The sequence below is a fragment of the Rhea americana genome, unplaced genomic scaffold (genome assembly GCF_003343005.1).
Source record: "Rhea americana isolate MKP2758 unplaced genomic scaffold, rheAme1 scaffold_43, whole genome shotgun sequence".
Taxonomy (NCBI): domain Eukaryota; kingdom Metazoa; phylum Chordata; class Aves; order Rheiformes; family Rheidae; genus Rhea; species Rhea americana.
In genome coordinates, this window is record NW_028186568.1 from 785,639 (window position 1) to 813,351 (window position 27,713).

The following is a 27,713-nucleotide window of genomic DNA, read 5'->3' on the forward strand; positions in this document are numbered from 1 at the left end:
ATTCCCCCTGCCTAGAATATTAGTTGCCTAATAGTCTGGTACCATAAGGTATAAGCCTTAGTCCTGTATGTCTCTGAAGACTTAATTCTGAGATACTAAAATTCTAGGCTGCTGTAATTTAGCTATAAATGATTGCATTTTTCCTGAAAGGCAGATGGAAAGTATTTAATTTAGAAAAGGGATATTAGTATTCATATATTTCTTTGTGTGGGCATCTTTAATCTGATACGTGTCATGTGCTGAATGCTTACAGGATAACATGATGTTTCTAATGTAGATTAATAGGGTTTATGCAYAGCGTGTAGTCTCTTGCGATACTTAGGATGCTGAAGCATACAAGATGATGCAGAAGAGATAACGCCCACATGTTCCCATCTACTTGTTTGAGAGCAGTAAATTTAGTGAACTGTTTAATTGTCACAAGATGGGYTGTGAGACAATGTCTATTCTCTGCCCCTCCACATTCAAGAAGTAATGGATTGTACATATTGCTGAAGAGCTTCATTCATCTTGCAGCTGAAGTGCTGCTTTTTCTGTTCATCTTGGGGAGAGGGAGGGAAATGCAGCATTAGAATAAGCATCTGGCAGGCCAGATTGTGAAAGGCAGAATCGATCATTCAGCTGTGGAATGGCTGTGAAAATGCAGGAGAGCAGAACCAGCAGATAACTAAAAATCACATAGGGGCTTTGATAGTTAAGCCTGAGCAATGCATTTATGTTGACAAAAAGCCACAGGCCACTTGTGTGGAAGTGGGACTCTGTACCATATGTACTCTGTATTACTAATGAGGAGTAGCTGGAGAAACAAAAAAGCACAGCACTGTTTAGCATTAGGAAAGGAGCTTGACAGGGCTGCATTATGTCAGCACACCTGTTCAGTATTCATTGTAAATGCCACTGCACTCTGGCAGCAACAAGGTTGGAATTTAAATGGGGAAAAAACAGATGATGTAGTCTCAGTTGTACCACTAATGCACTGCTTTCAGCATTTTTAGGCCTCAGCTTCCATTAATCTGCTTAGAAAAAGAATAGCTGAAGGCTAAAGTCATTACAAAATTTACTTACAAGTCTCAGCCTGAAACAGCTCCAGAACACCTTGCATTTAGGCTTCACTAGTAATAACTGATTAAGATTCTCAGTACATGTTTGAAGACAGTATGAATGATAGTCAGTAGTAAGGATTTTCATATTGCTTATTGCTGAGGAGTGAAAGGACTCACAGGTGCAGCTTTCCCAAGTTTGTGCCCATATCTGAATTGGAAAAGTGGGATTAGAGCCTTATCCCTGCAGCAAAAAATGTTGGAATGGGAGATGATAGTCCTTGCAAATACAGAAGTACAGCATATGCTTTTGGCTATATGGGGCACTCAGGGGTCCTGCTGCTAAAAGTGTTGGCAGTGGTCCATTTGTATTGGTAACTGACGGGTAATTAAACAAGCAAGGGGAAGGTACCGAGCATGTAAGTCAGGCTTGAATAGACATTGACTAGCTCCATTATTAGATTATAAAGCTGAAAATATAAATAATAGATGAGAGGTCTGAAATATGCAACTCCGATTAAATAGCAAGAATGCCGCAGATGTTGAGATCTGCTCTTGGAGGAAAGCGAAAAATTTGAGCTGGACTGAAAGCTGAGCTTAATGATGTGTCAGTAACGGAGAGTTTCTGGGGAAGGTAACAGTACAAGGAACCTGAAATGGGAGAAGCTGAGAGGTTAGCAGAAGTGAACAGAAGGACTTTTCAGAGCAATAGAAAGATGTATCTACAAATAGTTAAAACAAGTCGTCGTTCTGTTCTCAGGTGCATAATAGCTACCAGTGTTTTTCATATGAAAGCTGGGAGAAACAAAACTGAATCCACTCATCTAGTAGTCAGAGTGTAAGAGTGTAATAACCATACAACTACTGTATATTACCTCATGATGACAATGAGATTGCTTTAACAATGAGAAAGTTTGATACTACCACTGCTCTTACCTGTGCAATGTACCACTTCTTGTCCTTTTGCACATTCTCAGTAGTTTTCAGGCAAAAACTCTTACATAAAATGTGTGATAGTTGGATTGTTAGGCAGGGTGGTTTAAAGTTGAAATGAAATGCTTTTAAATGCAAGATCTTACGCCTGTAACATGCAATGACATAACTTAAATTGACTATTAAAAATAAAAAGTTGTTAAGAGATTCGCTTCTCTGTCTTTCTCTTCCTTTTTCTACTTGCCAAAATGTGAGGCCAGAGTTCTGTGACTCTCCTACAGTAGCTCGTGGCAGCTTTACTGGCATAAAGGTGGTTCTATTTTCCTTTGAGTTTTGCTGATGTCAGGATTGAGTCTCTGATCTCTGGTTTTGGCAGATAACTAAAAAGCAGCATTTATTTCCCAATCTCCTTTAATGTATTCTCTTTGTAATGTAGGATTCTATAGCTGATTTTTTAAAAAAAACACTTCAGTTCACCTTTAAATGCCATCTTAATGATGTTAAAAAGCCAAAGGCTTTTATGCCAGACTTCTGTTAAAACTTTAATAATGTTCCTATTGCAGAGAATCATGATTAGTCTTAAAAGCATGATTACGTATTACGGATTTTCACAGATGTATTTCTWTTATCTGTAAATTATTTTTATTAAAGTATAAGTAAAACATTGATGTTATGTGTTAAACTATGCTTCACATGAAGTTGACTATTTCAGAATTAAGAAACTGTTTGATTTTCATTCTTTGAAGTCTTTGAATAGCTGTGTAACAGTGTTGTGCTCTCTCAACAGAGTTTTGAAGGAACCATTGTGTGGGAAAGCCAGGATCTTCAGGGCCTTGTTTCAAGAAACCTTCAGAAAGTGATGGTGAATGATGGAGGGGGTGTTTTCAGAGTCATTACAGTGAGTCACCTAGTCATGTTTCTTTCTTTCCAAGTATGTATGTGTGTATGTATATATATATATATATATATATATATATATATATATATATATATATTTCTATAAGTCTCAGGCATCTATCATTTTGCTTTCCCCTGTTTCTCTGTGAATTGTTAATTCAGTTAGGCTGCTTCTGTTGTCTCAGAGTCGAAGTTTGTTTCTTCTAAGAAATGGGTTATGGCATTCAAAAAAAGCTACTAAAGGGTGTATTTTCTTGCTCTGAAGAGAGTAAAGTTCACCCATTATTTTTTTGAGCTGTGAAGCTGTATCAGTATATGATAAATGGCAAAACGGGTCAAAAATCTTGTTTTTATTTCCAATGAAATAAATGGGATTGAGCTTGGGCTTTTTTGGTGTTTTTTTCTTTGTTTTGCTTTTTGGTGAATTCTGGCAGTCTCTCTCTTCCTTTCAAAACCTTACTTTATTAAATATGCTGTGCCATTGTAATTAAGCTAGATTAACTTTATGTTTTCATCTCAACCTCAGAAACCGCTTTCTAAAAGTTTTAATGGATGGTGAAATAAGTATATTTGAGGTATTCAGAGTTGCCATGGTTTTGAACTCACAATGCCACTAGTTTGTTTGAAACTGTCAAAACTGCCTTTGAAATTTACAGGTAAAATCTTTCATTATGCAGGTACCAGAAGTGCTTTAAATTAATTTCATTCTTAGTTACCAGAAATCTTTACAACTTAAAATCTCAGAGAAAAGCATTTCAGTAATGACAGATGAACTAATTTCTTTCCATTAATCTGTTCCTAGCAGGCAGGGGAAGGGTCACTGCCACATGAATTCACAGAAGGTGTGGAGGGAATAGCAGGTGGTTTTATCTATACTGTTCAAGGTAAGTCTGCAAAATGTAGCATCATATTTGATGCTGTGATACAATAGGATCATTAGTTACATTTCTGAGGTAAAAATCGTGTTATGTCTATGAATTTGATCAATTCAAGAAGTTTTATTTTAGTAGGAACAATTGGTTTTTCTTCTCTGTTTTATTCTGCCTAGTGGCAATGTCTTGATATGGTGTCTTTGCTTTCCCTTTGTCAACCACTCCAGTTGATTTTTATTCCTTTGTCTTATTATAAACAAAAGTAACATTTTTATCTGTCCTTGTTTTTGTTTTTTTTTTGTTTTGTTTTGTTTTGTTTTTTTGTTACCAAACCCAAGTTAAACAATGTCATGTAATGTGCCCTCAAGAAGTCTTTCCCTAATAATTTTTACATTTGTCAGCCATGCTACTGTGCCATAATGTTTAACATTAACTTTGTACAAACAATGACTACCTAAAATAGCCTGTTTTTCCACACTACTGTTGCTATTTTATACCTATTTCAGCAAGATGTTCAGATATGTAACAGGAGCCCTTTCCAACATCTGGGCTTTCAGGTACATAGCACTGAAGTTGACATACACAGTGGCTGTGTTATCTWTCCATCATAACCAACACAACAATGAGGTTTCAGAACATTGTTCCTATGCTTTTGTAGCTAGACCTGGCAGACACAATTGGGCAGTACTGTCATCTTGCCACCTGTGTAGGAGCATAAGCTGAGGTGTGCTAAAGCCTTTCCCACCTGTTTGTCAAAAAATTCGGTACCCACAGACTACCTCCTTATCAAGAAGTTCAGCATTACAATATCTGCTTAGCTGTTACCTACAGTCAGTTATGTGTTCCAGTTCAGCAGAGGTCACCTATGCTTAATTAGARCAATGTCAGTTTGATAATATTTAGTATATGTGAGTTCTTGTTTTGCTTTGGGTTGTGGGGTTTTTTAATGCTACAAATACATATGTTGGTGTAATGCAGAATAGCCTTGCTAATCTGCCTATGAGTAAGAGTAAAGTCKCAGACAACTCTTTATATGAAACAACCTTAAAAAGTGGAATATTTTTTTTTAACTGATAAGCAAGAAAATACCTTTTTACTCTAAACATAAGCTGTATCAAACCTAATGTAAATACATAGATGTATGTGTGTATTTATTCTTCTGCACTTTTTGATACAGATTTTTAAAGTAATTGTAGGACTTTCTTAACTGATTGTGTGGGATACGTTTTCAGATTCATTTTGTTGGTATGTTGTATATGATCCAAGAGAAGCATGTGAAATACTACATAGATATACATTTTGCCTAATTATCAGTGCTGCCTTTTTCAGAAGGTGATGCTCTTCTGAAAAGCCTGCATACTCGCCCTGAAAGGTTTGCAAGTCATATCAAAAATCTTGAAAAAGAAGATGCTTTACTGAAGGAAGAAAGCAGCACCTATGATGATATTGTTTTTGTAGATGTGATTGACACTTACAGAAATGTTCCAGCCAAGCTGCTGAACTTCTATCGATGGTGAGTTGCATTTCGCTTACAGATTACTGTTGTTGCTTGAGATGCAAGATAATCCAACGTGTTATGTTATCTGACAACTTGCACAAGTTGTTGATAAACCGAGAAATAATCTCTAGAATTCTGAGCTTCTTCGGTTGTTTTAAAGTGACAGATATTTCAGTATTTCAGACAGTTAAAAATTACTTATTTCATATTTGAAGGGGGCTTTACCAAGGAAAAATAAGTTCAAAGCTGTTACCACAGATGTTCCTTGTAACCTTTCACTGTTGTACTGCCTTTGGGCTGACTGTCTTATCCTGAAGAATAGACTACTGACCCTTTATGTAGCCATTGGCTTTTAACAGCTGTGCTGCAGTCATCAGCAGGAATTCATATCCTTCTGAGGTCAACACTATCTAAGACAGATTCATTGTAAGTAAATCCACCATCTGTTCTAGAGAACAAAGCCCTTTCTTCAAGTTTCTTTTCTTCTGCTCATGCACAAATCCCTGCTATAGGCTCGTGTTATAGCAGCTGCATCTTCTGTCTATATGACAAGCAGTCAGCCTCGTTCAATAGGGAAAACATTTTTAAAAGCTGAGGGAAAGAATATCTGTCATTCCCTTCTCCCTTCATCTCTGCTTCCCAAAAAACCCTTGCAGAGGGTTCTCTTGCATAACTGTAGATTGTTGGGTACAGTTCAGCATATCATCACTCTTCTCTTTGGCTACAGGACAGTTGAATCAACAAGCTTTGATTTATTACTGAAGACGGATGATGACTGTTACATTGATTTGGAGGCTGTTTTTAACAGGATAATGCAGAAAAAACTGGACAGGCCAAACATTTGGTGGGGAAAGTGAGTCTTTCAACTTGTTTTTCATAGATGCTTTTTTGTTTTTGTTTAGCAAGCAATTTACTGTTTTAGGAGTGTTTGTTTTTTGTGCATTCCCTCCTTCTGCCTATGGAAGCTACTTACAAAGAGCCGACCTTTTGTAAGTGTAGAACTTTGAATCTTCAGATACAGAAATTGATACTTTACAGTAGCTTTCCAGAGTGTGCCTTTACAATAGGTTGAGCTTGCAATATACTTTGCATAGCTTTAGAACATGTTTTTGTCATGGGACTTCAACAAGTAAATAAAAATATTACAGAAGTAAGCTAAAGTTAAAAATGGAAGTACATGCTAGTGTTGTGAACATTACTTTTTCTGAAGACGCTGTAGCTGTTAAGGTGGGCTTGTGGAAATGGGGTAAACAGAAGAAACAAAATTGACTTTATAGTCTCCCTATTATTTTGAAGTCTGGTAATGATAAACATTAGTATCAATTTTGCTACTGGCTGAAATGGTGAGTCTGATTCAGAAATTCTCAAGTGAAGCTCCCAAGCCTGCGTTGCATTTGTGAATAGCCAGGATGGTTGAAACAGCCTTTCTTTCCCTTTCTTTCACCATTCATGGCATACATAGCTATGCTGGAAAAATATCCAGTATAATGCAAAGGCATAAGATGTCTTTCTGTTGCCATCTGTTTACTGAAGGAGGAGCTGGCTTTTGCTGCTAAAGGTATTTTCCTTCACAGGTCTAGTATTACGTGTTGTTCACTCTTAAGGTGATTGATTAAAACGGGGAGTGGAATATCTTGTGTCTTAAGAGACAGTCTTAAAGAGCTGAGTGGTAGGTGTCTGTTCTGTGGCCTGTATAAATCATTGAAGGGCAAATTGCCTAGTGCCTGCTAAATTTTTTGGGGACACCTCTCCCACCAGGCAAGAGTAAGAATGAAAATAAGATAGGTTCATTCTAGCAAGATAGACAACAAGACAGAAACCAACTTGCTAAAGGAAAAAATGCCCTATTTAGAAAGCTGCCTGGGCTGCTTTCCAGTTGCTGTAGGGGAAGCTGTTCTGGAGCATATTCTTGACTTAAGAGCAAAGAGGTTGCCTTCCTTCTCCCTCTTGTCCCTGCATATGCGTCCCTTTGTGTTGCTCCTTACTGTGGGCTTGCCTCCACAGTGAAAATTTTAATGAGCTGATCAAGGGCGTTTTAGGACTGTGGACTGGAAAAACAAATGGTCTGGGCATCCAACTCCAGAATTTTGGCTCATATTGCAGGGAACATACTTACCTTGGTTATTGTCATTTTGAATCTGTAGTCAAAGACTTCATCTTCCTCTGCTATGACAGATAATTCTTTGACGGGTCAATGACCATGTCTGCAAATGACCAAATTTATGATAGGGTAGAATGTACCAGTCTGTTTCTAAAAGGGACTGAATCTGATGTGAACGTCATAAATGAAAAGGCAGTTCACTAAAGTTGTCTCACATACAGCGCTATAAAACAGCGGTGGGAATTCAGAATGGGGCTGTTCTTCATCTTAGTTAGTCCAAGAAGAAACTTCATACACTTGAAGTTTTCCATGAAAATCTGTTTAATTAGTAATATAAACCCCCTTTTTTTGTGGAGTGCAGGATATCACAGAATCGCAGAATGGTTGAGGTTGGAAAGAACTTCTGGAGATCATCTAGTCCAACCCTCCATGCTCAAGCAGGGTCACCTAGAGCCTGTTGCACAACATCATGTCCAGGCAGTTTTTGAGTATCTCTGGAGAAAGGGACTCCACAACCTCTCTGGGCAACCTGTTTCAGTGCTCTGTCACCTTCACAGTTTTTCCTCATGTTCAGACAGCACTTCTATGTGTTTCAATTTATGCCTGTTGCCTCTTGTCCTGTCACTGGGCACCACTGAAAAGAGTCCAGCGCCATCCCCTTGACACCCTCCCTGAAGGTGCTTGTTTACATTGATGAGATCCTCTCTCAATCTTCTCTTCTGCAGGCTAAATAGGCCCCCCCATCTATCCTTGTAAGAAAGATGCTCAACTCCCCTAATCATCTTTGTAGCCCTAATATGCTGATACCTTCCTGTTCTAGTAACTGACTTCTAGGCTTGCCTTAGAATAGCCATTGTTTGAATTTGGGAGGATTGATGGTACTTTTTTCTTCAGAGTGAAAAATGAGTTTTGCTGGGTCTTTCTCTAGAAATGGTGTGATAAGGTATCAAGTAATTTTATTCCTGGTAGGTTACTGAGAAGACAAAGAGAAGTTGTATGGAGGGAGGGAGAGAGGGGAAAAGATGGACAAAACATGTCAATTCTGTGTCTGTGGAGAACCTTCTGTACGGGTGACATTTTTCAAGTGTAGATTCTCTAATGGTCACAATCTTCAGATAAGACAAGTGTGAGATGCAGAGAACAAATGAGGCAGAAATTGCTATAGAAAGTTAAGACAATAAGCAAGCAATGAGCGCAGCACATGTGCCTCAGTTTGGAGGGAAGGGGGGAGGCTGCAGCCCTCCTGCTGTGACTCAGTAGAGTAGAAGATACCTGAATTCACTCAAGACTCAATATCAGATGTTGCCTTTATCTACTCAGTGCTTTCACATGTCGGCTTCAGCTGTGAATTTAAAGTCTGGTAACGGAGCTGCCACTCAACTGTAACTCCTCACTGTTACAGTGCTGCTGTCTGTGGTGAGACTTCTTAATAGCTCACTGAAGTTTTAAGCTTCTTATGCTCATGACTAAATTCAGCCACACTTTACCTGTTTGCAAAAGGGAGAGAATCTGCTGCATTGACAAAGTTATGCCAGTTAGGTGTGAGGGCATGAAATATTTGTAAGGAAAGAGCAGTGTAATACCAGCTTGTTCCCAAACTGGAAAAGCAGGGCATTTATGATGGCTGACACAGCAGCCTAACAATGTTATAGTACTGCATGGTGCCACAGAGTGTTAAGCTAGTTGTGCCACATTGGCTGGGAGTGGGAGTCAGTGCAGAGAGGTTGTTCAGTCAAAGCATTTCAGACTTTGGAAGACATCTAGTAGTAAGTACTGTCTTCCCTAGAGAAAGAAACCTTCAGGAAGGTTTTTGCTAATTCAGTGATGGTGGCCTTGGCTGAACATCCACTTTGTTTGGGGGAGTTTTTCAGGGGAAAACAGCATAGAGAAGGTAAGTGACTCCCTCAAAGCTTGAACAGCCAATCAGTGAGTCTTTACTGTAACTAGGATCAAGTTATCTTGATAGGTGTTTTGAACTAGCTTAGCTGTTTTGGGGAGAAAGTATACAAAAAGTAATACTACTTCTGGCTTCCTTGCAGCCACAGGGGTTATCAGGAAAGCAGGTTGTGCAACATGGCTGTAACTGCATGTAATCGCATGTGTGCTGGAGGACCTGGTTTTGTGTAGTATTGATTGATCAAAGAGGATTGGACACAGGCATGTCCTTGGCTGCAGTGACCATGGGATGGTGGAATTCAGGATCCTGTGAGAAGGAAGCAGGGCAATCAGTAGGATCACAACCCTGGATTTCAGGAGAGTRGACTTTGGCCTCTTCAGGGACCTACTTGGAGGAATCTCGTGGGTTAGGGCCCTTGCAGGAAAGGGGGTCCAAGAGAGTTAATATTCAAGCATCACTTTATCCAAGCTCAAGAGTGGTGAGTAAGAAGTCCAGCAAAGGGGGCAGGAGACCTACATGGATGAGCAAGGAGTTCCTGGCAAAATTCAAACAGAAGAAGGAATTGCACAGAATGTGGAAGAAGGGACAGATCACTTGGGAGGAATAGAGGAATGTTGTCAGAGTATGCAGGGATATGACAAGGAAGGCTAAGGCCCATTTGGAATTAAATCTGGCAAGGAATGTCAGGGACAACAAGAAGGGCTTCAAATACATCGGTAGCAAGACGATGACTTGGGAAAATGTGGGCCCGCTACTGAATGGGGTGGGTGCCCTGGTGATGAAGGGTACAGAGAAGGCAGAGCCACTGAATGCCTTCTTTACTTCAGCCTTTACTGCTAAGGCCAGCCTACAGGAATCCCAGAGCCTGGAGACAAGAGAGAAAGTCTGGAGAAAGGAAGACTTTCCTTTGGTCGAGGAGGATAGGATTAGAGATCGTTTAGACAAACATGACACCCACAAATCCATAGGCCCCAATGGAATGCTGAGGGAGCTGGTGGATGTTGTTGCCAGGCTGCTCTCCATCATCTTTGAAAGGTCATGGAGAACTGGAGAGGTGCCTGAGGACTGGAAGAAAGCCAGTTTCACTCCAGTCTTCAAAAAGGGCAAGGAGGAAGACCAGGAAACTACAGGCCAGTCAGCCTCACCTCCATCCCTGGAAAGGTGATGGAACAGCTCATTCTGGATGTCATCTCTAAGAAAGAGAAAGAAAAGAAGGTGATCAGGAGTAGCCAGCATGGATTCACCAAGGGGAAATCCTGCTTAACCAACCTGATAGCCTTCTCTGATGGAATGATTGGCTGGGTAGATGAGGGGCAAGCAGTGGACGTTGTGTACCTTGACTTCAGCAAGGCTTTTGACACGGTCTTCTGTAGCATCCCCCTAGGCAAGCTCAGGAAGTGTGGGTTAGACGAGTGGACAGTGAGGTGGATTGAGAACTGGCTGCAAGGCAGAGCCCAGAGGGTCATCTTCAGTGGCGTGGAGTCTAGTTGGAGGCCTGTGGCTAGTGGTGTCCCCCAGGGCTCAGTACTGGGTCCCATCCTGTTCAACTTGTTCACCAATGACCTGGATGAGGGGACAGAGTGCCTCCTCAGCAAGATTGGAGATGATCCCAAGCTGGGAGGAGTGGCTGATACAGCTGAGGGCTGTGCTGCCATTCAGAGAGACCTGGACAGGCTGGAGAGCTGGGCRGAGAGGAACCTCCTGAGGTTCAACAAGGGCAAGTGCAGAGTCCTGCMCCTAGGGAGGAATAACCCTGTGCACCAGTACAAGCTGGGGGCTGACCTTGTGGAGAGCAGCTCTGCAGAGAAAGACCTGGGAGTGCTGGTGGATGAGAGGTTGACCATGAACCAGCAATGTGCCCTTGTGACCAGGAAGGCCAATGGTTTCCTGGGGTGCATTAGGAAGAGTGTTGCCAGCAGGTCGAGGCAGGTGATCCTGCCCCTCTACTCAGCCTTGGTGAAGCCTCATCTCGAGTACTGCATCCAGTTCTGGACTCCCCAGTACAAGGGAGACATGGAGCTACTGGAGAGAGTCCAGCGTAGGGCTACGAGGATGATCAGAGGGCTGGAGCACCTGCCCTRTGAGGAACGGCTGTGAGAGCTGGGCCTCTTCAGCCTGGGGAAGACTGAGAGGGGGTTTTATCAAGGTATACGAATACCTTACGGGAGAGTGTCAAGGGGATGGGGCGAGACACTTTTCAGAGGTGCCCAGTGACAAGACAAGAGGCAACAGGCACAAACTGAAACACATGGAAGTTCTGTCTGAACATAAGGAATTTCTTCCCTGTGAGAATGACGGAGCACTGGACCAGGTTGCCCAGAGAGGTTGTGGAGTCTCCTTCTCTGAAGAGCTTCAAAATCTGCCTGGATGTGATGCTGTGCATTGTGCTCTAGGTGACCCTGCTTGAGCATGGAGGGTTGGACTAGATGATCTCCAGAGGTCCCTTCCAACCTCAACCATTCTGTGATTCAGTGACCCTTACTGAACATATATAAGGAAGCTTGTACTTAACTGAAGCAAAACCCAGTAGCAGTGCAGACATGCTGAAGATGAGCCTGTCAGTGCTGTGTTTGTTTCTACATTGAGAAGTTTCTCTTATTGCCTGAGGCTGAGATCAAGCTGTGCTTACTCTTAAGCTGTTGTGTTGGACTAGATATGTGACCCTAGAGAAATAAAGCTATCTACCTGAACTATAATTAGGATCACCTTCTACTTTCTCCTCTCAGCACTATTAGCGCTACTTTGGTCCTGTTAGCTGTGTTCATGGGTTTTGCAGAGGGCTTTGTGTAAACGTCTCGTATGGCTAACATGGTCTTCAGTTTCAGACTGAATTGGGCAGTTGATCGAACTGGGAAATGGCAAGAGCTGGAGTACCCGAGTCCCGCGTATCCAGCCTTTGCTTGTGGGTCTGGCTACGTCATCTCCAAAGATATTGTTCAGTGGTTGGCCAGCAACTCCGAAAGATTAAAGACATACCAGGTACTAAAGCATTAGTTCAGTTTTTCTACTTTAGACTCATTTGGGGAGTAGTGTATGTATGTGCTGGATAAGTGGGAAACCACATTGTGCAAGTGGATGTTAGTATTGGCTTCTCCTGGTTGATACTTTGGCTTTTTACAGTGCAGATGGTTACTATGCCTAGTGTCTGTTTTGTGTCAAAGCACAAACGCTTTAGAGTAAGAAACTCTGCAACTGTATTCTCACTTTTTTTGTATTGGTTTCCTTGTGAAACCAATTCASTGTTTTATCACAGGAAATTTGAGAGGATTAATATAACACCTCTAAAAAAAATGCTCCATTGTAGCTTTTCATTGTTAACATATTTACTGCAGGTACATGAGGCAACTTACGCTACTTCACAAAGTCATGCTTTTCCAGTGATCTCATCTGTATCTTTTCAAATGTGTTGTCTTAGGGTGAAGATGTGAGTATGGGCATCTGGATGGCAGCTGTAGGACCCAAGCGATATCAAGTAAGTCTGCATAAAGTCTCTGATCTTATGGAAGAACATGACTGTTGCTGAGTAGCACAAAATATGAGATTTTTTTTCTTTTTTTTTAAAAAAAAACCCTTAACAGCCATTGAATAAAATCCTGAAAACACTTGTTAATTTTTTTTCTTTGTTTTAAAAAAAAGTGGAGGGTATGAGAAAGAGTTCTCAGAGCAAAGAACATAGGACGTGCTGCTGCACAGGGGAAGATTTGCTCATCTGTGGTAACATTTGCTGTCTGGCTCAGGGCTTTCTAGAAGCTTTCCTGCATGAGAGTGGAGAGCACCTCCACAGTGCTGGTGGATGTAGTCTTCCACTGCTTGGATGATTTCTGGCACTAGTTCCATAAATAGGGAGCAAACGAGCTAGATCAGTTTTGAAAGAAACGTGTGAACGTGCTTTCAGGGTTGTGTGTGTAGATACAGAGMAGGCATGAGATGGTAGGTACATAGGCACAAATAAGTTGAGGTTAAATTTTCAGCCTCARCTCAGTAGGTGCTTTCACATTCACCAGTTGAATAGTGTGACCCATAGAAATGAAATCTGGCTCGAGCCATTAGATTCATTAATGTTAACAACAGTAGTCTGGAAGCCTGATCCTCTACTGTAATTTTTTTTTAAAGAGTTCTGTGGGATGGAGTCACTTATTGCTGAGAGCACCATGCTGATGTAACCAAACTGGCTAGCAGTGGTGTCTTGCCCTTATGGGTATGTGTCTACTTGCTCTAGTTTTTGTAGGAGGCAGTCAGCCACCATCAAAAAAGCTGCTGAATTTAAACAACCTCAAATTTAGCTGCAAACTATGCAGTTCAGCCATGATGTGTCATTTTGCTCCACTGGCTTCCTGGCATACAGAAGAGTGTTTTTCTTTCTCTCTCTTTTTTTTTTTTTTAAGGAAAGGTGGGGAGAGACAAAACAAAAACTGAAGATCCCAGGATAATTATATGTAATTACTTACCACCCCACCTCCTCCCCTCCCCCTCCCTCCAAAAAAAAAAACAGTGACACTTAGGACTGAGCTGTTCTAGTAGATCAGATAGAGACTCTGCATATGCCTCTACTTGGTGACCTTTGTGTGCAGAACTTGTTGCTGCAAGCAATGAAAACCTGATTCTTGGCTGTAAAGTTTTCTTAGCAGGACCTTAATCATCCTCAACAAAACTTATTGAAACTACTGTCTCTTTTGACAGGACAGTCTCTGGCTGTGTGAGAAGACATGCAAGAGCGGCATGCTGTCCTCCCCTCAGTATTCTCCACAAGAACTGAGAGAGCTCTGGAGAATAAAGGAACTGTGTGGAGATCCTTGTAGATGTGAGGAAAGATGACAGACTTGTCTCAGAAAACACGGTAGCATTTAATGATCATGTGAAAGTGGATATTTGGCTTCATCTTTGGAAATAATAAGGAATATTAAGGTATCTTTTAATGCTGAGTTTCAACTAAAGTGTAACAAATATTTGCACATCCCTTTTGATAATTACAAGTGGACTGATACTCTCCATTTTCTATAGCATAGATGTTCAGCAGACAAAACCAAAATGTTTAAGATAAGCAATTTCCTTTTTATATAAAGAAAGAACAACTTGTAATTAATAAATGCACATAAGAATGCCAACTGGCCTGTCTTTTGTAAATTAAAATACTACTGACTTAACTCTGTATAGAGCAGTACCAGTATCCAACGAAGAGCTGTGCTCAGGACCAGGGCACCTAGGAGGTCTTACTGCAGTAGAGGTTCTGTGCTGGCAGCTGTTTGAGAGGTTGCTCTTAGCTGTGTGGGGAGTGGGACAGTTAGGGTTTAGGACTGCTGTTCAGTTTGTTTAGATCATTGTCATTTTAGATAGAACAGTATCAGTTTACTATATCAAATCTTCAAGTGCAGCAAGCGTAGCCAACTCAGAGGGATTYCTGATAGCATCATGTATCATTAGATATGAATGGAGGTAAAGCTGAAAGTAAAATAAGTTTGAGCAACAGACCACTAAAGAAAATAAAATAACTAGAAATACCTTGCAGGATGCTGAGAACTTATTTATACTGTGGTATGTTAATACTGTAGGTAGAATAAACATCTGTCAGATTTTGACCTTAAATAGTCCAAGGTGTGTAGGTACTTCTGCAGTTACTGCTGTTCCACTTCTGTTTGCTTTAAAGTCTTTGGAAGTAGGTGAAAACAAAAAGGTAAGTAGCCTCTTTCAGTGCATCACTAATTTGCTCCTAGAGCTACTGTAAGTAAAGATATTGCACCTAGAGCATATACTCAGTTCAGTAAAAAACAAAAAACTCGCCACTACATCAGGAAGCACAAAATATTGGCAGAAGAGTTTGTTTAATTTATGGATACAAGCACTCTCTCTTTGGTATTTTCCATATGAGACTCTTCACCCCAAAACAAATGCTTTCATGAAGACTGACTACTAATTCTAAGAGCTGGAAGCATTACTGTGTAATCTTCCGGTGCCACGTATAAGTCCACGTTCTTCCACACAAGTGTTCAGGCACAAATTGCAGACGCTGTCTGCAGGCAGTCTGTAACTCTTCTGCAGTTCCAGTGCTTGGTTTTCCTTCAGTCTATCAAGAGGGTCCCCTCTCACCACCGCACTAACACACAGTCTCCATTTTCTATTGAGTAGAACTGCAAAGGCTTTAGATCGTTGTCTAATTCAACTTCTTTTCCTTCCAGCTGGAGTAAGAAAAAATAAAAAATCAGATCTAAACTAAAATCTGTTCATTTAAACCAGGCAGTTGCAGTCAGGGAGGAGCTACCATATATTGCAGGAATCAAATAAGGTCTCAAATTACAGCCTGAAAACCACCCTCCTTAAGGGAACCCATTTCATTATGTAATATTTAGAACATGCTATTGACTGTTAGCAGCATGAAGTATTTTACTGTTGAATTACTGAATTTTAACTCACTTTAGAACTTTCATAGGACAGTTTCAGTTCTGAACCAGGTATTTTGAGTAGGCGATAGAGCAATCCTTTGACCCGCTGAATAGTCATAGACTCTGTCAAAGGCAACAAAAAAAAAAATTACTGGAAAAATGCTGCTATCACTGAGCTGTAGCAAAGTACTAGTGTTTCATGTATACTTACAGCATCAAGGAAAGGCTGTGCTGCTGCTTCAGTTCTAATACTGCAATAATGTCTTTTGTATCTGAAATAATTGCTAATATCAATTTGAATTTGATTTACTCTCTGGTGGATCAGAGAGCGTATGCTACTACTGTTTAAGTAAACGCTTTGATTCCCATATACCAAATTAAAGTGTTATGGCTTCATAATTTACCTTTTTGGAGTTGGTATTTGAAACATAGTTTACTAAGTGACCTTTGGGACACAAACCAGTCAGCTTCTAACTACTTGCATCTGGCAGCTGTTCCTGATAGTTTTCCTACCAGGAACCGGCGCTCTCAGCATAAAGAAACAAATGTCACTCAGCTAGTGCCGTTCTCAAACATTACTGCGTTAATTAGTCCCAAACTGCCAGCAGAGCTGCGTAGTGGTTTGTACTATGAAGTCGCACACAGGGATATTTTTTGTAATGGCTCTTGAATGAGTAACTGTCATTTGTGCCAGAGGGGACACCTGTTTTTTCAATAGAGTATACTGAATATTTTGGTTAAACTTTCACTTCCTTTGAAGCTTTATCTAAAGGCACAGCAATAGTGAGTTATTCCTGTAATACTGCACATTGTACTTAGAAAAATATTTTTCTATCAATAAAACATTTTTGTAAAAGCTGTATCTGATTTTATGAAACTTGGGCTAATAAATGTGATTTTTATTTTAGAATAAAGCTTGAGTAAGTCTTTTTTCTCTGATTCATCTTTCCAAAACTTCAGTTTTATTTAGCACAGGGTCTGTTCATTCTAGTTGTCACTGCAGGCACTAAATCTTAACTTGGGAATACATGAGAGTGAGTTAGAATCAGATTTCTCATTCACTGTATAAAACAGTAGATGTAAATACCAAGAACTGCAAACTAAATAGGTGGCTGTTAAAACTTCTTGTTAAGTAAGTAAGTTAGTTAGCACAGCCTCCACATTTCATACCAGTTAATTAGCCTTTAGGCCTCAGACACATTAATCATGCAACCAGCAGCAGAGGTAGTCACACAAGCATCAACCTTCTGATTTTGGACCTAGATTGAAAGTAAGTAACTTGTAAAAGGGTTGGAAAAAAAATTTTTTCAGACAAATTCTACCTTTGTCTTTCCTTTATAAGATAGAGCCTTCAAGGGAGTAATTGGCTGACAAAGCTAGAGGCAACTGCCACTAGTTACTAGTTACTTAGAAAGTTATTTGAAAAGAATTTACTATCTACTGCTAAAACAAGAGAAATGGCTTCTTACCTGGTAGCTTTTTCTCTAGTGGCTTCTGCTCAGGTTTGTCAGGACACTTAATTGTCAAAGCTGAAAAAAAAGAACAGGCAGCATTAGTGAGTGAACTTCAGGTCAGGAGCACTGGGACTTTTTAGTGTGTTTTTTACACAAATTGCTCCCCCTGCTCAGCCCAATCTTCTCTTCAAAAAACGAGGCCCTAGCCTCCATCTGAGCAGCTAAGATGCCATTTAACAGAGAGTGGCGCTTATTTCTTTAATAGTTCTCTCAAAGTAGTTTGTTAAATTAGAGAAATAAATGCTAAGTATTAAGGAGTCGCATTAAAAATACTTAGTGCTCAAAAGGAGTATTTACATAAAACTTATAGTTATTTTTAAAAATAACCTGCAGTAGAAATGGCATTTCAAAAGCACAGGACAAATACCTTTTGAGGAAGTTATCTGCCTTTCTATTTTTTTTTATTCAGAGATTAAGACTTTAGAAACCTTTAAAAAAGTCTTCTATTATGTCTAGTCAACTATATTCCTTGTTTTAGTTGGTCTTCCACTTAAACGCATTACCAAAACCTACTGCCTTAAAAATATTTTGCCCTTTGGAGGGGTGGGAGGGGGGAAGGTTCAGTTCTCCATGACACAGCAAACAATGACATGTGAATTTGTACATCTGGGATATAAACTAGTTTAAATAAGTAAACAGCCCCAATACCAAAGCTACCCTTATTTTTTTTTTCCCCACTGTCCTGAAGTTAAGAAAAAAAATAATTGTCATCACAAAATAGTTCAGGTTATTCAGGTTAAAATCTCAAGTCTATTTCAGGCTGTAGAGGAGTCGCTCACAGCAGCGGGATGGGATGGAATGTTGCCTAAGACTTGGTGGGGGATAGGAGTAATTAAGAAAATTATCTAGAGAGCTGGAACACGGAGAGGCTTTGAACTCCACCATACATACAGTTCACGGCAGCAAAATTACAGGTTACAATTCTGTGAGCTCTGCAAAGGTTTTTCCACCCTTTGTACTGTACACATCCATATACATCCTGGGAACGCCAAGCTCATAACATCTTTTAAACGCAGAAACAATCATTTTGACCATTTCCAGCCTCTTACTCAGAAGCTGATTCTTCAGAGTTGAAGGCTGTTCTCTCTTCAGTTCTCCTTCCTCCGGCGCACCGTATTCTGCGTGTGAAGGATAAAGCACGCGTAGACGTGAATCAAAAATTCAGAGACTGAACAACTAAACAGGAGACCTAAAAAGAGTGGTCTGGTACTGATCAGGCACCAAGAACATGTCTCTGTTGCCTCGGTCCCCTCAGTGGGACACAGAGCACTGAAACGCGGTGGGCTYCAGGGCCGCTTCCTCCACCCTCCGCTCCCAGCAGGGAGCCCGGGCAGGCGCAGGGGTGGGGTGGGCCAGGCGGCTGGCGCACGACATGATCCCTCACGCTGCCGCTTTGCAGAAGGCCCAGCTGCAGCCGCCCGCTTGCCCATGGGGCTCCTGCGTTGCCCACGTTCGCAAAACAGCGGCGCCYGGCAGGGTGCGGCACTTGGCGGCTGCCCCACAGCGCTGAACACTGGTTGCACGTGGGGGCCAGCTGCAGGGGGATTGTCCTAAGGCAGCAGGAGCAYGTGGACAAGCACCAAGGGGAAGGGAAGTAAACTGAAGAGAGAACAAACTAGTGCTACCACAATGTCAGAAGCAAGGAAGAGTCCGTTTTGCTGTAATTACACTTACTAAGGCAAAGCGATGGATATCTGGGATGGGCAGCAAGAAATTCCTCGCTTGGTCTGTTTCTCTCTGGGTTCCAGTGTCCACCAGCTGCTATCCAGTCATGTCCAAATATCTTGCGATAATCAAGCTCTGCTCCTTTCCTTTCAGCAGGAAGGATCTGTACTGACACAGGGAAGGCCCATAGCGTAATTACGCCGTCTTTCCCAAGAAGAAACCTAATTCATGATACCGACTCCTTGCTGTTACTTATTTAGGTGTTCAGTGCATTCAAGATTCTTACAAACTCTACCTCCAAGTACTGCCTGATTCATTTATGGATATTATGGATATGGACATTATATGGACATTATGGCAACAATGTTGCTTCATGATGCAAGAATGTTATTAGCAGTAGTTCTTGTAACTGTAGAACAGATACAACTTCTCCTCTCTTTTACCATAAATATTTGCTGGAAATTTGGTTTAGCTAATGCTATCTTCCCATTATAGAAGGCAAATGCTTTATTTTATTGAAGACACTGAAACAGATTTAATAGTGCTGCTTTTTTCTTTTCGTTTTTCTTTCTCTCTCTTTTTTCTTTTTCTTTTTTTCTTTCTTTTTTTTTTTTTTTGCCAGCATATGGCTTTAGCAACAGTCTTGCAACATCTGTAGGACTTGGGCACATGAAAAAACATTTCTCTGCTTTGTGCTAGCCCTCACTGAGTTAGCAGTGATTATGAACAGAGCTTGATCTGCTGATCCTACCTACTGCCCCATTTACTCTGTGATGGAATAGTCAGTACTTTACTTTTCCCACACCCAGACAAACAACAATCTTAAAACAAACTGAGAACAAATCCTCACTCAGTGATTTAAAAGTCCCCCCCCATCCCCACTGCTTATGCAATGAAAAATCACATACCTCAGACTTGTTCAAAACCTCCAATTGACCTATCTTGGCAATTATTAGCTGCCTCAARGTCTCTGGGTTCTTCTCCGTGTCCATCAAAGGGTTATTGTGACACTGCAGTGACCGCAAACTTGGCAGTTTATCAAGCTCATTGATAGATGACCACTGAAATGGAGGGGAACAAGCATTGTTCCTTTTGAACACGCATAAAACACACTTAATTTCAGAACAATACATAGTAACACTGACTTTTCCTGTACAACAACCATGACTGAAACCATTCTTTTGGTCAACAGAACCAAGTACTTTCATCTTGTTCATTTAGGTAAGAAGAGAATTGCATCACATGTAATCAATTGAAAAATTAAGACCATGAAGTACTCTGCGTTTTAGAACATTAGTATTCTCTGAATTTCTAGGATCTGGGGTGCATGCTTAGGCTAAACATAACATTGATTTTAGTTGTACCACTTGAAGAGCTTATGTCAAATCAAGTGTCTTACTCATGCTCTCTGCTGCAGTGGTTAGCTGTAGAAACYCAGTAAGGAGAGGAGACAAGAAAAGATTAAATGTTTTGTGGCAAGTAACGGTTTCTTTTCCCATGTTACTGTCTAAATGGAACAGGGAGGGGTTATATACATGTTACAAGGCTGGTAAAATGGTATATAAAGAAGGTAAAAACTCTCTCTATTCTGTCATAGTCCTTAAGTTACTCTTTCTATAAAAGAAAACTGCCAAGACTTTGGGAAGCAAAAGTCTGCTGAGAGAGCATCTTAATAGACACTTGTTTCAGAGCAGAAGGACTTATGACTGTTTGTTCTCATATTAGGGGAAAAAGGCGTCAGGTTTGAGTTCACCAAAGAAAAGCAGAGGCACTGCAAGTGCAATAGACAGAGCTGACAGCAAGGGGAGCAGTGACACTAGACTGGGACACAGCCCGTGCCTGYGTCCCCTCTCACCAGCCCTCCCAGCAATCACACCCTCTGCGATAGCAGGCCCCAGACCACTGTCAGAACACACCCCGGAGAAGCAGCACCTCAGAGCCCCGTCATCTCCTCCACTTTACTTGTACTCAATTTATGGCATTTGAGTACAAACCCAGCTGACATCTGTCATCACAGGTTACTATACTGTAAGTATTTTTCTTGAGTTTCATACAAGGTTTTGCTAATGCCAATTTACAAGTTTCTTTTTGAGAACAGCAAGGCCATTTAACACTCTAATGCCCCAATATGCCCATAAAACATTACATGCAAAGAGGTCCTATCGGCTTTTGGCCCTCTCGGGACCCAAAGCGAAAACGGCACCGGCCATCTACCTTAACTCGGCAATTAGTGATTTTCCTAAGGACACAGCTCCGTCGGCTGCGGCGAGCCAATCTCGCAGCTCGCGGCTGCTAGAAGGGGGAAAGACTTCACACTGCCACCCTCGCTCCCGACTCCCCCTGCCGCTGGCACGTGCTGCTGGCTCCGGTATCGACGGGCTCCTCGGGAGACGCTTCAGCTGAGACACCCAGCAAAGAACTATCCAGGTTAGTTATCTGCCAAGTGTGTGAAGTGCAGAAGTTCACACAGACTAATGAGCAATGGAGAGATGAAGGGAAGGGGCAAGACTGCATAAACAGCAAGTACAAGTGAAAGAAAGGGGACACAMGGTGAATCAGGACTTGCCCTTTGCAGTGACGGCAAGCAATAGTTTGGCTAAGCTGCCCATGCTACCTTAGTGTTTGTTTGTTTGTTTGTTTTAAAACTTAACTGCTTAACAGCAGCAAATCAATGACCAAAAAAAAAAAAATGCAATGAAAAATAGCCTTGAAAACACACTGGAAAACAGCATTACCATGTCTTTTTTAATTGTGCAAATATGAAATTAAACTACTCAGCTTCTTGATTCTACTTCAGATACTGAAGGGCAAGAGGAATTACGAGGTAGCTGAYGGATGGGGCAAGCTGCCATGACATTCTTAACCGAGACCTCAAGAAACTTCTTTTAAATTCTAGATTATCCTTCTTCGTTGATGAAAGAAATCAGTAGTTGCCTCAAGATCTTACACATACAATCAAAGAAATTAAAAAAAAGAATCACAAGTCATTCCTAAACAAAGATATACATATTAAGATAATGCAGAACTACCACAATCTAACCTACCTGTGATATTTTATTGTCATTTATTGCAAGGCGTTTTAATGAAGGAAACATTTTAGTCTTGCATCCTAAGAAAAAAGAGTAAGTTTACAAGACAATAATGAAAACTTCAAATAAACAGTAAGATAAACCTATAAACAAGCTGCTTTTTTTACATACCAAATCCAGCATCAGGAAAATGTATAGAAGATATTCCACTGTTTCTAAGTATTAGTTGTTCTAATCTGCAATTTAATAAATACAATGATTACTATACCTGGTAGGTAAAGCTTTTTGTTAAAAAGAAAATACTTGTGTTTTCTTTTTTAAGCAAGACTCTAATAAACCTTTGATATGATGCATTACAACTGACAAATTAACAGCAGCTTCACCACCAATATTCAGACTTCATGAGGGTATTCAGGAATACATCTTTCAGGGAACAAGTGCAATAATTTCAAGTTTTCAGAGTGATTCCTGGACTTAAAAGGAGTGATTTTCCAAATGATTTTTAAATAGCTTGTTGATTCCTCATAKTTGCTATTTTGGTGTGAAGCCCGAGATAACAGTTCTGTCAATTAGCAAGACTACCTTACTWGTCCCACAATTTTCCAGTCACTCTAACTGAAGTTCTTTAAAAAGGAAGGAATAAACACCAGCTCTGCCTGGATGGTAAGCCCAAAAGCAGAAAAATCACAGCTCAAAGCCCCAAAATGCCATAATGGCACTGCTACTGAAAATACAGTAAAGCAGAGGATCTGAGTAAAGGATATTACTACAGATGATCTTTCAAGAAAGTGAAAATACATTTATCTAAGATACATTCATCTAAGACAGTACAGGAATTATTTCTCTCTCTCTCTCTCTTATTTTTTTTTTAGCATTTTGAGGCGCATCTCTTTTGAAATTTTTTTAAACACCCCCATAAATGACTGAAAATAAAAAAAAAAAGAAAAAAAGAAAAAAAAGAAAAAAGAGTGTACACAAACATAAACATAGTGACACACTTCTACCAGTATAGTAACCTTCACCATAGTTAATGACCAAGAGGAGACAACAGAGAAGGGGGAAGACTCATTGCCGCATTTTATCTCCTTCTAAACCCTTTTTGTTTTGTTTTGAAAGGGGAAAATAAGTAGACAGCAGGAGTTTAAGCTGCTCATGGAAACTATCTGCCACCAAGGGTCATTAGCGTGCCAGCCTCAAGAGCAACATGCTCCAGCAAGCTGCCCTACAGCGGTCTGCAAACCCACCGGCTGCGCTGCTGCCGCAAATTAACCTGCGCTGCACCGTCATGGTCAGAGCGCTAGTCTCAGAATAAGAAGCCATTTCCATAGCTCCTTGGCCTTGGCAGGCCACACAAGCTCTACAAGYCTGTCATCTTAGATAAAACCCTGTACATGCACACACACAATGAACTTAGTAATGTGATGAATCACTTCAGTTTCGTAAGTATAAAGTTCAGAAATGTCTTACTATACAGCAAAAATAAGATAATGCTAAAATAATTCAATTAAATAGTTACTCTCCTCAAGAGGAAAAAATGCCTTTCTCTCAAGATTCCACAAACTTTCTATGCAACATAAATATTATCATACTTCAGTCAAAAAACAGCCATGGAGATGAATGAATATTCAGGACAAGAAAAATAATTTCCAGCAAATTTATTTAATAGCTACCTGGGAAGATGTGCTATTAGATGAAGCTGATTTCCATCCAGTAATTGGTTGTCTGAAAGGTCTAACAACTTCAGAGTCTGCAGAACGTTTTCAGGCCTGCAACATTAACAAACAAACAAAAAACTCAGAACATATAAAGTTATTTTCTAATGAAGACAATGATTTTCTAAGTATAYAATTACACACAAATAAATGTGTACATATATAAATGTTTTAAAGTACATCAGATGAAATTCCCACCATTTATTTTACAAYAYCATGTGATTTAAACATTACAGGAATCTAGTTTGAGGTTTATCTRCTACATAACTTTAGAGTACATCAGTCACGAAAGACTGACTTATGCTCATATTACTCTTCTTACCTTTCCAAAACTGTAATATTATTAGAAGTAAGGTACAATTCTTCAAGTGCTGGCCACCCTGAAGCACAAAGAAGAACCTAAGAGCAAAAATTCATTTAATATAACCATTGTTGGGAAAAAATATTCCAGAAATCATGTAGATTTATTAAAATGTGTTCAGAACAAGCTATAGTTCTCCAACACAGAGAAATAAATACTACAAATTGCCTAGCCTCTCTTCTTCCAACGGCTCTTTCCTGTGTCAGCACATCTATCAGCACAGATGAAGTCAGAAGGATTCTCTGCAGCACAAGGCTTACTGATCCAGGCTTGGGGTATCTCCTAACAACTTTACACTAYTGGCTTTTGGGTTTCTATACATCCCATCAGGACTGACAGACTTTAAATGTTACAATTTATTAAAGCTTCAAGGCTTCTCTGTCATGGGACTGTGCCAACAAATGAAACCACGAAAATCCAAGAAATCGCAGTAAGTCAGCATATAACGTGAAGTTTTCAAGTACACTCAAGAACATAAATTAATTCAACGCAGCTACAAATTCAACCAAGCTACATTTGTTCCAAATTTTATGTCCTGAAATTACTACATAAAAATTATTATTTTACTTAAAGTAAAATACAAGTAAAAGCAAATCCAAGGTTTTGGGGGCATAGGGACACAGACATACATATACACAGCAGAATCATTTAAGACTCATTTTCACAGGAAACTAGATAACAAAGCAGTGAAGTTCAGTAATCAAATTCAACTTGTCATAGATATAGCTAATTGATTCTCCACTATCCTAGCCACCAAAATTCCTCCTCTCTTCAACTCTTCTTCACTCTCAGTTATATTTTGTTCCATATAGCAAATATCAAGACCGAGACCTTTTCAAGTTGCAGCACAGAAACATCATTTTATCCCCAATGTCAACAAGACAAACAAACAAAAACAAACAAACAAAAAAAAAGCTTATCTATCCCCCCAGAATGCATGCTAGAGATGTGGAAGCCCACTGCAAATGAATAGAAAATCAAGGTATATCAAGGGGCACTCGAAGATTAAGGCAACAGTAGAAAAAGCGAACAAATTACTTGCACTTTCACTATAGAGGACCTTTGCAGGATTCCCTCACAAAAACCTTGCTTTATGATGGATGAAATCARAAACCTGCATCAAGTGGATATATCAGAAGGTTTTGCAATAGACTGACCAAATGACTAGTAAATTGCCAAGACCAAATGATAGACACATTGCAATTTCAAGAAACTCGAATTGCCAAATTTTTCACTATTGCATAAAACTCTATGTACAGGAATATAAGTGCACAAATCTGATACCAAATTAATACTTGTGAAAGATTAGGAGCTCTAGATAATTTGGTGGGGAGTTTGGGAGGAAGAGTCAATGAAAGAGCCACTGATGATCAAAAAAAACAAAATGGAAATCTGGGACTTATTGTAAAAGAAAGAAAAACAGCATGAAATAATTAGTCAGTATGTAAGTCCACGATATTCCTGCRTATTTAGTCTTTTCATCTCAGGAAGTGTATAGTATAAATTGGATAAGTACAAAGAAGTGCAACAAGAACCATCAAGGCTATGAAACAGGGCATAGCTATTCCTCATAGCATAAAATTCTTGCATAAAAATATATAAGGAATTATTAAACAAAATTATCAGGCAGCAAGATCAAAAACCAAAAAGGGCTATTTTTGCACATGGCACATAATGAAACTCAATGTTGAAAGATATAGATACCAAATTATTTAAAATGACTCAATACAATTGAATAAATTATGAAACAAAAATACACTAGTTAACTAATTAGACTAATTAAATACAGATGTATAGGCTCCAGCTCAGGAAGCCCCTGAATTCCAGATTAACAGATAAAAAGCTCTTATCATACGCTTGGCTACTGCCAGTAATTTTTTCCCACATACTTGCTGCTTGCCAGTGTCGGAAATCTGACACTGCATTTCTGATCTAACACAGATTTTTCTTTCACCTTGTATGATAACAGATAATTTTATAAATATTTTAGTTTGACAACAGAATGACAAATATAAGAGTATGATCTAAATCACGAATGAGAAAAGTAGGCTTTGGAAGCCATAAGTATAAATTCATTACCTCTCAAACGTATTAATTCAGTTTCTATTTCAATGGTTTCCAACTATAAGATATTTTACACCACATCTTTGCCGCTTAAGATTATATAGCATGTTTTATGCAACCAATGGACCATAATACAGTGTTAAGCTTTTACAGACATATTAATAGAACTCTCAAATGTGCTTAGACCTTGGGCTAYGCATTCAACATATTAGTGAAAGAACTTTTGGAAAACTGATGCTCAAGATATGTACATATGGAGTTATGTATAAACAGGAGAACCCTTTTCAGTAAGTATGTCCTTCAACTGTGAAAATTATTTCAAAAAAGAAGAACAAATAGAAAATCTAAGCTTTGTCTTGTTTTTTAACTATCCCTACAATATATGTCATATATATGCTAATAAGTTATTTTGAAATGCTGATCACTTTTAGGTTATTTTTATTGTAATTAAAACATTTCTAAGATTTTCAGACTTTGCTCATATTCTCATTGACAGTTACTGTATTTTCTATTACCTGTATCATAAACATTTTCATTTTCTACTAAAAAGTTGAATTTTCAAGGTAACTCCTGACACAGCTTAAGCAATAGTATGAAAAGTGGTTTGTTCACGGAGTATTCATGATAGGTAAGTCCATTTATTTTTTCCCCTGGCTGCCCAGGAACACAACTTTTAAGTTTGTGCCTACACACCCATGAGCAAATGAATGAGACAAATACTAATACTCCAAAACAGAATTCTGAACTAAAAACGTCTTTACCATCTATGCTGAGTTGTCAACAAGCGCAGAGTTGCATAACAGAACGCAAAAGTCAAGTAATTTTAAATTGCTCTTACTAACCTGAGGCTTCTTTTTGAACCTTTGTCACCCATAGAGAACTCCCGTCTGCATAAAGCAGTCTTGTGAGAAGTTCCCATCACTGTGACCACCCTTTCAGCCACCCTGGCACTGACGAGAGCTGCGGGCAGCTGCCAATATTTTAAATACCACAATGCAAAGACTTACTCTGATGAGCGCCAGACAACATTTAAAGCGTTTGCAACCACTTAGTTCTTCAGTTCACTTCAGCATTCATATTGCTGCTAATATGGGAGGATCATCAGTTGTCCTCCTATTCATTCCCATTGATGGTTTAGCAGCATGGCAAATGGGCAGGAAACAAAAATACAGCAATGACCCTCCCCTTRCCTTGCTGCTACAGAGAAGAGAATGAAAACATTGCTAACGTCTACTTAACTTAAATGCCAATTTTTGCAAATGCTCTATTACTGTATAGCAGCTGACAGTAAAAATGTGAAAATACAGCTAATCTCATTGTGCAGTGTAAATGATAAAATTTGTCTCTGCAAAATCCAAATAAGGAAATGGAATTTGCAAAGCATTATAAATAACGTGGCACCAGCAAGACGTGCTTTCCAGGCCTTGTCTCTGGAAGGCCCACTGCTAACATCTTTGCCAACAGGATGACCTCCTTGATTAGAAAAGATATTATGGGAAAGTCATTTAAATGTCTGCATGTTTTAGTCCCAGAAACAACTCAGCTTTGTTTATTCAGTGATATGTCTGTGTTACATATAATCAGGTATTGTGTATTTCAAGCATTCTCAGTAGGTGCAAAGATACTAAGCCCAYCTCATCCTAGGGCAAAGTGATGTCAAATAGGTGTTTCATGTCAAATTAACATGCTCTTTCTGTTGTTTGCAATTTTTCTCTTATATGATTTAGAATACAGATAAATCCTTAATAACTAC

General features: G+C 39.7%; 2 protein-coding genes across 10 annotated transcripts in view; one reads left to right on the forward strand and one right to left on the reverse strand.

The window, feature by feature from the left end:
* B3GALNT2 (beta-1,3-N-acetylgalactosaminyltransferase 2) overlaps nucleotides 1–16,529 on the forward strand; it is a 33,721-nt gene extending 17,192 nt beyond the window's left edge. For 2 of the 6 annotated variants that reach the window (XM_085315452.1, XM_085315457.1), the window contains exons 6-12: nucleotides 2,761–2,871; nucleotides 3,673–3,754; nucleotides 5,057–5,255; nucleotides 5,968–6,093; nucleotides 12,058–12,217; nucleotides 12,654–12,710; nucleotides 13,919–16,529. In XM_085315452.1, coding sequence (XP_085171578.1) covers nucleotides 2,761–2,871; nucleotides 3,673–3,754; nucleotides 5,057–5,255; nucleotides 5,968–6,093; nucleotides 12,058–12,217; nucleotides 12,654–12,710; nucleotides 13,919–14,053 — 870 coding nt within the window. In that variant the 3' untranslated portion in view covers nucleotides 14,054–16,529. Of the gene's footprint in view, nucleotides 1–2,760; nucleotides 2,872–3,672; nucleotides 3,755–5,056; nucleotides 5,256–5,967; nucleotides 6,094–12,057; nucleotides 12,218–12,653; nucleotides 12,711–13,351; nucleotides 13,437–13,918 lie in introns of all 6 variants that reach the window. The other 4 variants (XM_085315458.1, XM_085315454.1, XM_085315453.1 and 1 more) reach the window with 4 other exon arrangements.
* TBCE (tubulin folding cofactor E) overlaps nucleotides 15,039–27,713 on the reverse strand; it is a 33,281-nt gene continuing 20,606 nt past the window's right edge. For all 4 annotated transcript variants that reach the window (XM_085315447.1, XM_085315450.1, XM_085315448.1 and 1 more), the window contains 10 exons: nucleotides 23,858–23,934; nucleotides 23,494–23,589; nucleotides 21,995–22,059; nucleotides 21,839–21,903; nucleotides 19,703–19,855; nucleotides 18,804–18,957; nucleotides 18,179–18,247; nucleotides 17,085–17,144; nucleotides 15,647–15,738; nucleotides 15,039–15,411 (listed from right to left, as the gene is read on the reverse strand). In XM_085315447.1, coding sequence (XP_085171573.1) covers nucleotides 15,319–15,411; nucleotides 15,647–15,738; nucleotides 17,085–17,144; nucleotides 18,179–18,247; nucleotides 18,804–18,957; nucleotides 19,703–19,855; nucleotides 21,839–21,903; nucleotides 21,995–22,059; nucleotides 23,494–23,589; nucleotides 23,858–23,934 — 924 coding nt within the window. In that variant the 3' untranslated portion in view covers nucleotides 15,039–15,318. The remainder of the gene's footprint in view (nucleotides 15,412–15,646; nucleotides 15,739–17,084; nucleotides 17,145–18,178; nucleotides 18,248–18,803; nucleotides 18,958–19,702; nucleotides 19,856–21,838; nucleotides 21,904–21,994; nucleotides 22,060–23,493; nucleotides 23,590–23,857; nucleotides 23,935–27,713) is intronic.